A 12064-nucleotide genomic window follows, 5' to 3' on the forward strand; every position below is an offset into this window, starting at 1 on the left:
TAGGCTGAGTTCTATTATAGGCCTAAAAAATGATTTAATTGGGTATATTATGATGGTTCTATCACATGGTTTCAAATGAGGTTGGTAATTTTGGTTAATAACTGAATAATCAAATCTGATAAAAAAATGGAATGGTTATGATTTTTTAAAACCAAATCTAGACCGAACCAAACAAAAAATAACCAAAAAATCGAAAAATTTATTTGAAAAAATAAGTATTTTTAAACCGAAATAGATATAAACTAAGGGAAAACATCGAATGTACCTGCCAATGGCGTCATAAGTGCCAGCGAGATTGCTGTAAACTCCAAGAGTATCCGGATGATACGGACCACACTCTTGCTCTAAAATGTCTTTAGCTTCTTCAAAGAGCTCCACAGCTTCGTCAATGGCGTAACGCTGAACGCAAGCTAACCCCATCTGGTTAAGCGCAATCCCGAAAAACGTCGATTTCTTCTTTCCCATTGCACGCAGCTTGGAGATGGCGCTCTTGAACGAGTCATAAGATTCCGAGTACTTTCCCGACATGTAGTACAAGACTCCGGCCTGAGCTTCGATCCCGGCGATCATACTATGCTGTCCGGGAGAATTGTTGTATACCTTCAGCGCCTTCTGCAGCAAGTTGATCGCCTGTTCCAGCTCGTTCATGGACTCGTAGATCGCGGATATATCCGTAAGACCGCTCGCTACTTCCTCCGGAGGAATCCCGAGGTTTGGAGACTCGTAAATCCGAAGGGCGTTTTCGCAATACGACTTTGCTTCTCGTAGTTTACCTGTTCGGTTATAGAGGTCAGCTAACCGAATGAAAACCGAACCGACAGCCGGATGGTTCTCTCCCTTTGCTGTCTTGAGCGCCGTCAGAGATTTCTGGTACGCAAAAACAGCTTCGTCGAACCGAGACAGAGACAGGTACGAGTCACCGATGCTTGAATCGACGAGAGCCACCTCGGAGTCTTGCCCGTTTGCAGCCATGGCCATACTGGCTAAAACCAAATGTTCGAGAGCGTTTTCGTGATCGCCCTTCGTCTCGTATATAAGCCCCATCAGTCTTCTATCTGCCGCCTCTTCAATGGAAGCCGGTGCACCGTTTTCTCTATGAATGTCGAGAGCCCTTTTACAAACTTGCTCGGCCTCGTCAAAACGCACTGCCTGCACAAGAGCCTCGGCTAGGTATCTGCATGTTTCGCCAACTCTCGGGTCATTTTCTCCCAAAACCTTCTCTTGAATTTCCAGTCCCTCGGTGTAACATGATATCGAGTTCTCTAGCTGACCTAGCATTGCGTAAGTATCGCCTAACTGCATATAACCGGCAAATTTAGCGAGGGCGTATTCTTCGCCCTCCTCGATAATCGGAATCTCGACCGACTGTTGGAGAATCGGGATTGCCTCTTTGTACTGCTCTAGTTTACAATGTATTGCCGCTGTAACGTGCAAACACATGATCCATTCCAAACGTGGTTTCCCGTTACTTGCAGCAGCTTCAAACAGTTTAGCCGCTCGAACAGATAACTCGAGGGCTTTGTTGGGATTATCGCCGGAAGAAATCAAGTTCTGAGCTTGTTTGAGCAAAAACCGTCCAAGCTCGGAGTTTTCAGATGGATCTTCCTTCCCGTTTTGCGATTTCGCCCCTGCCTTGTTCCTCCTCGGTTTGTTCAGATTCTTATCATCCTTCTTACCGACTTCTTGCTCGGCCGGACTGTTTTCTTTAGGAACATCCTTGGATGGCAACTCCGAATCCGATTTCGTCGTATCGACCTTTTCCGTGCTGCTCTCGGGTTTCACCACTTCATCTTCCTCCTCCTCCTCCCCTTCCTCCTCCAATACATCTCTTTCTTTCATCTCTCCTTCAGCAAGATGCCGTAAATCAGAATCGATCCTCGACTCGTCGCCATACGAACCAAAGCTTTGCCTCGACGGGGACTGATCGGAACTCTGCATCTCACACAGATTATCGCAGAGCTCCTCTATCGACGTGTGAACAAGAACCCCTTCAATCGGGGGATCGGAGGAATTCCCATTCAATTCTTTAACCTTCTCTTCCTCCATGATTTCTTCAGACACAATCCCTGGCATCTTTCCTCCTGAAACTACAACACATTCAGACATTCAGACACGAATGCCATTCAAGAAACAGCCAGTAGAACAGATCCAATGACAGAGACATACTCGTATCGCCTGCAAAATCCAATCCAGGGAAAAAAAGAATCAAAAGAACCAAGAAAATTCCATAATATTGAATTCGAATCACGATTAGGGAATACAATTTTAGATCAATGGGCATAAAAAAGCTTCTAGAATCGGAAATAAGATCCAATCCGGTAGCATCAAGAAGCTATTTTCCCCCCAAATGAGGTACTCGAACAAGCATCAATCCCTAATTAGCTCCAAATCCATGGCTTTTTCGTACCATACCCAATATAACAGGAAACCCCGATAAGCGAATCATAATTACAAAAACGTTTGTGAGATTTACGTAAAGACAAGAAAAAAAATCATCTGGGTTGGTCTGAAACAGAAGAAATACCTACAGATACAGCCATGGAAGATGAACAGGAGGCAATATCTCCTCCAGGGATTACATATGAAACGCTCAAAATATATATATATATATATATATATAAACCCAATAAATAGCTACAGCACACAAACACACAAGCAGACAAAACAAAATTCTCACCACTTGAGGGGCTTCTGCCTCGAATCAAATCCTTCGAAACCAGATTTTAAAAAAAAAACGGAAATTCCAGAGACGGGTCGACGACGAAGCTTTTGTTAGTGGAATGTCCAAGGAGAGAGAGCAACTTGCCCCTCTCGGGGAGAAGAAAGGAAAAAGAAAAGGAACAGATCACTCGGAGCCTTGCAACTGTTCTTCGGCTTTGCTGTCTTTTCCTTTTTCCGACAACGAAAACCTTTTAAGAACAAAATCTAAAAACTGAGTGGTTAATTAATCCTCTGCGAAAATTGTTAATTGGGATAAATTTGGGCATTTCCCTACGTTAAAAAAAGGTAATTCGTTTTCTTTTTTTCTTTTTTTTTGTATTTAATGTTTCCATCCCCCAAGCAATTTCATTAAACGTTTTCTTATTTATTATAATACAAATATAAAATGTTTTATTCAAGTACAAATCCGATTGCGGGTCAAACATAAACCTTCACCTAAATAACAACAATAAATAAATATATATATATATATATAGGTCAATTTTTGAAGACATTTATAACCAATATTTATAGAGAAATAAATATTCGTTGAAATATTTAAAACCGAAAGAGTCTTTCACCGCTAGAATTTGTTCATTTTTATGCCGCTAACACCACTAAAACGTGGTTCCAAATAAACGGTTAAATGACAATCAATGACAAAGTATTCCATAAGCAGATAATTACGTTTCTAATTAAACAATAATAATAATAATATAAATTATTTAATAATTTATTTATTTATTAGTTGGAGACAGCAGAATTTTCGACTGATATGGTGATGGGGCAATGTCTTCTGGTAAGTGAAATACCACAAATGCCCTTAAGAACGTGAAGAGAAAGAATTAGGGTTTGACTTTGACGTGACGCGTTGGCAAACGGTCCATTTCGTGAAGGGAACTTACCTTCTCACTCGATTAATTAAGTCATCTGAGTAAATGCTAATTTCACCTTTTGGTAATAGACCCACAATCGGATGGATTAATACTTTTTTTTTAATTTCTCTAATAATAAAAGAGAAATGAATATGAAATATTTATTTTTCATACAATTTAATTGCATTTGTAACCTTAACATTTCTTTTTTTATATAAATGTGATTTCTTATATTAACCAAAAAATATTGTTTACAAAATCAGCATGGCTGCATCCAAGACCAACAGTAGTACTCAGACTGTATATTCTTTACCCAACGATTAGTTAAAAACTAACTACGCAGCAATATTCAGATAATAACTCCTAGTAATCAACTCTCAAACATGTAATATCAATCCTGTAATATAATGTTACCAGTATCATACTTCCCCTTTTGAGCCGAGAGGAAGATATCACGAATCATGTTGTCGATGTGCATGCGCATCTCTTCTAATGTCCTTCTTGTACCATAAAAAATTTTCGAATTTCGTTTTCTCCATATATTGTGACCTAATGCTCTTGCTAAACATATTATATATATATATATATTATTCCATTCATTTCTTCATTATAAAAACAACATAAACCATGGATTTTTGGAAAAATAAAAATTACGATTTACTCGTTTCTCTCTATACCTCGCATTCAACGTCAGTCTCTCTTCATCTTTTTTCATTCTAAATTTAAACTTGTTTAATTAAAAAAACTAATAATTTCATTGTGTAATTAATATACATGAATATGTAGAATGGCCTGAAATATTTGTTGATAAAAATTGTAGTTTTAATCTTTTTTATGATATTATAAAAAAATTTAAAATTTAAGATTTATTTTACAAAAAAAAATAAATAGAATTGCGTTCTCTTACCCGTCTGAAGTGAAATGCTACCCTAACAAAATCTCAATATCACTTCTGTTAATGCATATGCATTTGCACGAATAAAATTTGTTTCCAATCAATGTACCAAGGTAACAAATTCAAATAACTCGGATTTCATATCACAACAAAAGAAGCTATAGCTGATAAAATAACTAATTTTTTGCAACAAATTTTGAATATAAATTTCTAGTTCCTATGAAAACAAGGAATATAAAGAATAGATAAACTAAAACCAAATAAAAATTACATACGAATTGAAATTCTAAATTATAAAGTGTTCTAAACATTACATAAAATTAAAAAATGATATCGCCTTGGCGTATAGTAGAAAAGAAAATAAAGTTAATTGTCGGCGTATTGAAATTAATGGTATTTGCTTTAATCTCGAAATTCTATCATGTATATATTCCATTTTTATATTAAGTGATGAACTTCTATATTGTTGTGGCAATAAACGTAAATTATAAGAGATAATTTTGTTAGGTCATTTTGAAGTTAATTCTAAGATACAATTTTTATATATGTGTATATGTATATTTATATATATAAATGTGTGTATATATATATATATTTTTATGTTGTTTTTTTAAGAAGTTTTTGAAGTGGCATCGATGATTTGACATTTTCTTTTCTTGTTGGACACACGACGTTAACATATCATTAAATACATTAACTATTTAACAGTTTTATAACGGATGAAGGTTTATAGTAATATTTGGGAAAATATCATGTATTTTGATATAAGTTTCAAAATTGGTATATTTATATGAAAGATTGTTTAAAGTTTGTGTTTTTTAAGTCTACTGTTTAATATATAAAAAATTAAAATTAAATTAAATCTAAATATGAATCATTTATCAGGAAACTTTATTCATTTCTTTATAAAAAGATTCAATTTAGAAAATAAAAATAAGAATCCTTTTTGGTGAGATGGTCCACATCAAAGTTAGCAGCTTTACAACGTTAGCTGTCTGGATAAATTCCATAATCTAATGTGTCGGTGGAAAAGACTTAACATATTTAATGTTTCACATCTATTTTCTTAAAACAAATCATTTCATCGGCAAAAATAATTATCTTTTATTTAGTTAATTAATTACACTTCTATTTCTATATAACCTCATTTATGAATTTTATAGATTTCTTCGTTTAAGAGTTTAAAGTGACACATTCTAATTTCACTTCTGCCATGGGAGTGTGGAGATGTTGATTAATGTGTTTCTCTTGTTTGTTCGTTATGGTTAATCCTGTATTGTGATTAATTTTTTGTAAATCTTTTTATTGTATTTAAAATTGATGTTTTTCTATTTGATAATTTGTATAAATCATTTCAAACCGGATGTATAAAAGCGAACCAAACCGAACAGATACATTATCATACTCGATCAAAAACTATTTTGATTTAATTTTTTCACAAATCACATTAAATGAAATTGAATCAAATACTAGATAACTAAGGTATCAAAAAAGCTCAAGACCCATTACCCGGTCTGAACGCGCCCGTAAAATTTACGAGTTTGGATCTAAGAAATTGAAGCTCGATCGTACATTGGACCGGGCCGACTCAACCAGAAAAATATGGGGCCAAAACGTGGGCTAGCCCGGCCCGACCCATCGGCCCGAAAACATAAATAAATTACATATTATGTAATATAAATATATATAGATATAGATATAGATAAATATATATATATATATATACATGCATAAATATATACATATTAATTTACTAATGTTTAAATAAAATTTATTATTATATAAAAATTAAAAAAATTTGAGTTTTAATTCCTCTTAAATTAACATATATATTAATAAATGTTTTTATCAAAATTTTGTTTTTATTATCTTTAGCATATATTAATATTTTTTTATGTTGATTATTTTTTTTATTAATAGTTTATTTTTAAAATTATTTTTTTTCAAAATTTAAGCCCGATGCCCTGTCCGAATCCGAAAAATGTCCATTGGATCGGGCCTCGGGCCCAAGTTTTTAAACCCGCATATATTTTGGATCAGCCCGACACGTAATTTTTCGGACTTGTGTTAGGCTCGGGCCGGACTGATCTGGCTCAGTCATTTTGACACCCCTATAGATAATTACAACTGAATTTTTTTTTAAAAATCGAGTAGTTTGCTCTATGAAAATCAAATCCATTCAAAATACAAAAAAAACTAATAAATATAGTTTTTTTCAAAATCGAAAAAACCTAAATCCAAATATAATTGCACAAAAATCTAGAAAATGTGTAAAAAAAATTATCAAGTTTTGTTTTGATAAATAGATATATTAGATGTTGAAATACATATATTAACTTTTCAATTCGAAACAATTTCATACATATTCCTTAATTATATCATCGATGTTTCTATTCAAATTGTTTGAAAGTGTTTCATACAAAAATTTTAACAATCATTAATAGACTTTATTCAATCAATTTCATGTTTGAATTGTAACGATATCTTAATATATAAAAAAATTACTTTCAATTTCAAGAGTTGAAACATTTTTTGACACATTCAACAATTGATACAAAAGTTCATATTTTTTTGGGGATATATTTTATAGGGTTGGTGCATCTTGATGGGATTTTTCTATAAAAAGATATTATCATTAATATGAATGTGATTTATCATAAATATTATATCTATAATATTTTATTATATTTTGCTAATAAGCGTGTCTCTTACCGTCATCACTCTTATATGGTATCAAAGGTATAAGTACATTTTTCTATAAAATTCTGTTAGATGTGATAATTGGTTCTTTTGGATATTTGTTTGGAAGATTCCATAAAATACACTTTCCTTCTAGATGCATCAAAATTGACTCCACATACTTTTCACAAGCAATGCATAAATCCAGCTTTAGCCAAACAAATGGACACCATTTTACGACCAAAGGAAAGGAGATTTAAGCTTGTTTTCAAATAGGCATACAAGTATACAACCCTTTTCCCACGTGGCTGGTTCTCAGACCCTGAAATCCATCTAGACTTTGATTCAAAACATCCGGTTATCTTTGGGACAAAAACGAATACTGTGATATAAGATTATTTACAATATTACTGTACAACCAAGTAAATTGTTTCTCAAGCGAATTCGATAAATACCGAAATAAATCCGATAAGAACCAAACCAAAATTCGAATTATACAACTTTATATACAAATATGTGTGAGTATCAAATTTCGGTTCTTATTTGATATTCATATAACAAAACTGTTCCGAACCGAACCAATTAACATTCGATTCGAGTTTGATACAATTTTCATGAAACTGAATTAACCTTTTCCCGAATCGAACCCAACAAATACTGAACTAACTATTGGGATGGATAATCTGCAACCATCTCTGTAGAATTTGTGCGCAAGAATACCTCGTAAGAGCAGTAACTACTACTAAGCGGCCTTAGGCTTTGGCTTCAAACGCTTCACCCTCGAGTACAAAAAGACTCCGGCAAGTGCTATCCCGGTCCCTGTGACAAAATTGTTCAGCTCCTACAGAAAATGTTAAGGAGGAATATTCAAGATCCAAGATAAGGGCGCGGGTTTTACCGAGAGCATTAACAGGTGAGACGGGTGTTCGGAAGAAGATAACCGAGCTCACGATAACCACCACACGTTTGACACAGTTACCCACAGAATGTGACACTGGTGATACTCTCTGCAGTATCATGTAGGACACCTGTATTTGCATATCACATAATAGAAGATTAATCAAATTTCAATCTTCCAGATGGACCTATATAATAATGAGTTCTTGAGACAAATTTTCGATATGTTGCATCGTTAGAGATATGAAGTTTACCCCCGTTACTGGTTAAACTTGAACAAAAAATATATTTCTGAAATGCCCAAAAGGGCTTGGATAAAAGAGTATGTAAACAATCGAGAAGCCGCACCTGTTGGTATGCATGAAAACAGAGTGCAGCAAGAAGAGACTTCATATAGATGTGCTTAAGATTCAGGCCCTGTTATTCAAATAGCATGTCAAGCATACAACAAACCAGATCACTATAAGCATTTTAGTGTCCAATGAAATCTGCGAGGGTTTCACCAAACTTACGGCTGACTGGATAGCTGCAGGAGTAAACTTGATCCCTTCTGTGAAGAAAGTCACAGGTGCCATCAGGAAGAAAGACATTATTGTTATGATAGAGAACAAGTTGATGTTGTCCAAAGATTCCTGCCAAAATCCGAAATAAATTTTAAGTGCTGAAAAGAGGCAAATTTCTTCGTTATCTATGAAATACCATAACTAAAAAAAAAGATGTAGACACATGAACAGGAAATTTACCTCTTTCTTAACCATGACTTTCTTGCTCAGGACATTACGGGATTGGTTAGTCAAGTTTGACGCCATTGCACTCCAAAAGCCAGCCCTATCACAAATCACAAATACAGGTTAATTATTCAAACCAATGGATCTGCAAGTATATCTATGAAACAAGCTGCAGACAACCCTACCAGTTGAAAGAGGCCTCTGTCACTGATGCAAGAGCAACTCCACCAACAATTGGTACAAGGGAACCAACTATCCAAGGAGTAGGCGACTAAGGAGAAGGAATTAGAAAATCAAACATATGCGAACATGGTCCATCAACTAATATGAATGATGACAACGAATAGGGTGAGTCATCAAATTCTAAAAAACTAGTTTACAGGGCGGAAATGAATGACAGGCATGAAAATCGATGCATCCATGGAAGCAAAAACACAAACCGATGCATCTCCTCACCTCCCCTAGAAACATAGCGGACAACAGAACCGAGAAAAATGGCTCCATGGCTTTGATGGTGTGAGTGAATGAGACAGCAACTTTCCCGAGACTCATGTTAGTAAAAAGATTACCAAGAGTGTGCACAACTGCAAGTGGAAGGATCACCGCCAACTATCAAGGAAAATGTCAGAGCATGAGCATCATTTCCAGGACAGTAAACATTTTGGTTTTCACAAGAAAATACAACACCTGGGCACCAGATAGCTTAGGCCTCTGGTACAAGTTGAAGGTCCACATGAACATAACGAGCACACTGCCGACTGCGAATTGAGCCAGACTGACAGTCATGGGAACTTGGAAAGCCTTCAGAACCTGCAAGAAGATCACAGCAGAAACTGCTAAACGCTAATGGTTCTCTCGAGAAGCAAACAACTAAAAAGAACAAATTCAGAAATAAGAACCCGTTTTAAGGTTCTTTCCAATTTCCTCCAATTGTAAGATCTGATCATATCTGAACTTGTTCATCCTAACTTTTTGTATTATTCTCATCAACAAGATAAAAGCAAAACCCATCTTGTGTCTTCCCATCACAAGAATGGTAGTTCAACCCTAGCGAAATCCTATTGTGTCAAACATTTCGATCACAGGATTGTCGAACATTAACCGAACACCCACAGAGAGCGAAGCATTAGACGTCGACTCTACATTTCAGCTTCAATACATGCAAAAACTTACAACACCAACAGAAATTTTAGATAAACGAAAAAAATGAAGAATCACGAACCTGCTTGTTGTAGATGTTGAAGTAGATATTGAAAAGGATCCAGAGAGCGAACAACAACGCGAGCTCGAGCGTCTTCACCAACCCACCACTCTGCTCTCCTTCTCCAGCGCTCTCCGGAACGGCCGCGGCCTTTGTCTCGAACCGCCTCGACTCGGGAGAGGGAGAAAACAGCGGGACGCAGGACCACGACCGGCGTGGTAAATCAGGTGAGCAGAAACGCCATGATCGGCGAGGCACAGACGGCACAGAGACAACATTGGGAGAAACGCTCAGATCGTGGTGCCGGGAAGAGGAAGAGATATCGAACCTAGGGTTATTCGGCGAATGGTGATGCGAGAGCCTCCGTGATTTGAGGAGAGGGAACGACGGACAGAGAGAGAACGCCGCCGTGCTTTGCATCCTTCCCCCGTTGTTCGTGCCCTAACACCGCCGCCGAGGAATCTCTCTGGAAATCTGAATCAGAACGTTGGGGGGGAGAGAGAGAGGTTTCCGACTTCGGGAGGGAGATGGAGACTCCGTAGGTTGGTGCGCTGATGCAACTGTCAAAGAGCAAAACTGCAAAGCCAAATATTTAAAAAGCAATTAAAAAATAAAAAGAAAATAAAGTTTTTATTGAGCAAACTATTTATGGTCCGCAGTGAATATATAGATACTATTTATTACTAAATCTAAGATTCACTGCAGTCTCAACAATTCCATGATCAATTACTAAATACATTTTTCCTATTTAAATTTTTTAAAAGTATGTATAATTTTATCCAAAATAAAAAATAAAAACAAATTATATTTTATGGTTTTGAATATAAGTACGGCAATAGAATAAATACATTTCAAACTTTATAAATAATAACAATTATAATAACATAAAGTTTTGTATCTTTAGATGATATTACGAAAAATGTTTTTATGTAGAGATACTTTTAGAGTTTTTTTTTTGTTTTTATTATTTATTGAAAATTTTACTTGCATAAAACTTTATATATTGATTCATTTCTAATTTTTAAAAAACTTATTTAAAAGTTTATATCTGTCTTTCTTCAATTATTTTTTATTCCAAAATTTTAATTTAATACTCGCTATTGTACACTTTAGAAGGAAAAAATTTGCATGGGCTCATATTTTCAACCAATACCAATAGTAATTTTTGGAGAAAAAAAAATAACACTGTTTTTGGCTATCATCAAGCCAACACATGTTATCAGAAAATAAAGATTCTGATACAAAAAACTTAATACTGTAATAAATTACAATTAATTTACATTTCAGCATTTTATATTATTGCAAACCGGAGGTAAACTTAAGTTTCAATATAAATTCCCTTACCAAAGCAATATTTTATAACAAAAAATTGGATTTTCCTTTTTAAGACCAAAAAGTTGACTTGTCTTTTTCTAAATAAAAATGACACGAGGGCAAAAAAAAAATGAAATGATAAATACTGTGACCGGTGGGGTTGGTGGAAGGCATCGGCACTTCCGATTTGGAAGGGAAAAACATGCTTCAAAAACCCAAGCGGGCCCCACTTCTACCTATAATCTGAACGAGGGCGTTATTTGGGATCTTGTTAATATTTCAGACACGTTGTTTTTGAGCTATGACCATCGCGTATTTTCCTTGACTGATCTCTTCATCTTTTTTCAATTGATAACTATTTTCGTGCTTAAATTAAGTTGAAGAAAAAAAATAAAACTCCATAGAAATATATTTTGCGATAAAAAAATATAAATTTTAAAATTACTAAATATATATATATATATATATTATTTTTCAACAGTTAAATAAATATATAACTTTTATTAAAACTCTCAAAAATTTTTGTCATACGTTTTAATCCGACTAAATCCAAATGGAACTGAAAATTCGTTGTCTACATGTACAGGTACACATACAAATAATTTTTTTTTATGATCATTTATGTGTGGAGTAAATCTATTGAATCTATGCAATAATTTACAAATCATGTGGAACAAGTAAATCAGCCGAAATCGATAGGATCAGATGAAAACTATGTTCTCAAAGATTGAATCCATGACCTCCAACCAACAAATATATTCTCATTTAAATATCA

The 12064-nt window shown here is 34.7% G+C and overlaps 2 protein-coding genes across 8 annotated transcripts; both read right to left on the reverse strand.

Annotated features, from left to right (window-relative positions):
• LOC104824977 (kinesin light chain 1-like) lies at window positions 1–2898 on the reverse strand. 7 transcript variants are annotated; one of them, XM_010557185.1, is made up of 3 exons: window positions 2678–2898; window positions 2167–2175; window positions 1–2087 (listed from the first exon to the last, which is right to left on the reverse strand). In XM_010557185.1, exon 3 carries the CDS (start codon window positions 2071–2073, stop codon window positions 136–138), a length of 1938 nt encoding a protein of 645 aa, XP_010555487.1. In that variant the 5' UTR covers window positions 2074–2087; window positions 2167–2175; window positions 2678–2898; the 3' UTR covers window positions 1–135. The 7 variants fall into 7 exon arrangements, with proteins under 7 accessions (XP_010555487.1, XP_010555482.1, XP_010555486.1 ...); XM_010557180.2 differs by lacking the exon at window positions 2678–2898 and adding an exon at window positions 2525–2560; XM_010557184.2 differs by lacking the exon at window positions 2167–2175 and having other exon boundaries at window positions 1–2081; window positions 2678–2897.
• Window positions 2899–7618: 4720 nt separating this feature from the next.
• On the reverse strand, window positions 7619–10550 carry LOC104824979 (phosphoenolpyruvate/phosphate translocator 1, chloroplastic-like). The gene is made up of 9 exons (XM_010557195.1): window positions 9997–10550; window positions 9462–9584; window positions 9231–9383; window positions 8960–9045; window positions 8790–8874; window positions 8559–8678; window positions 8395–8463; window positions 8048–8177; window positions 7619–7968 (listed from the first exon to the last, which is right to left on the reverse strand). Exons 1-9 carry the CDS (start codon window positions 10393–10395, stop codon window positions 7892–7894), a joined length of 1242 nt encoding a protein of 413 aa, XP_010555497.1. The 5' UTR covers window positions 10396–10550; the 3' UTR covers window positions 7619–7891.
• Between the last annotated feature and the right edge of the window lie 1514 nt (window positions 10551–12064).

This window comes from Tarenaya hassleriana, unplaced genomic scaffold (genome assembly GCF_000463585.1).
Source record: "Tarenaya hassleriana unplaced genomic scaffold, ASM46358v1 Cleome42, whole genome shotgun sequence".
Taxonomy (NCBI): Eukaryota; Viridiplantae; Streptophyta; class Magnoliopsida; order Brassicales; family Cleomaceae; genus Tarenaya; species Tarenaya hassleriana.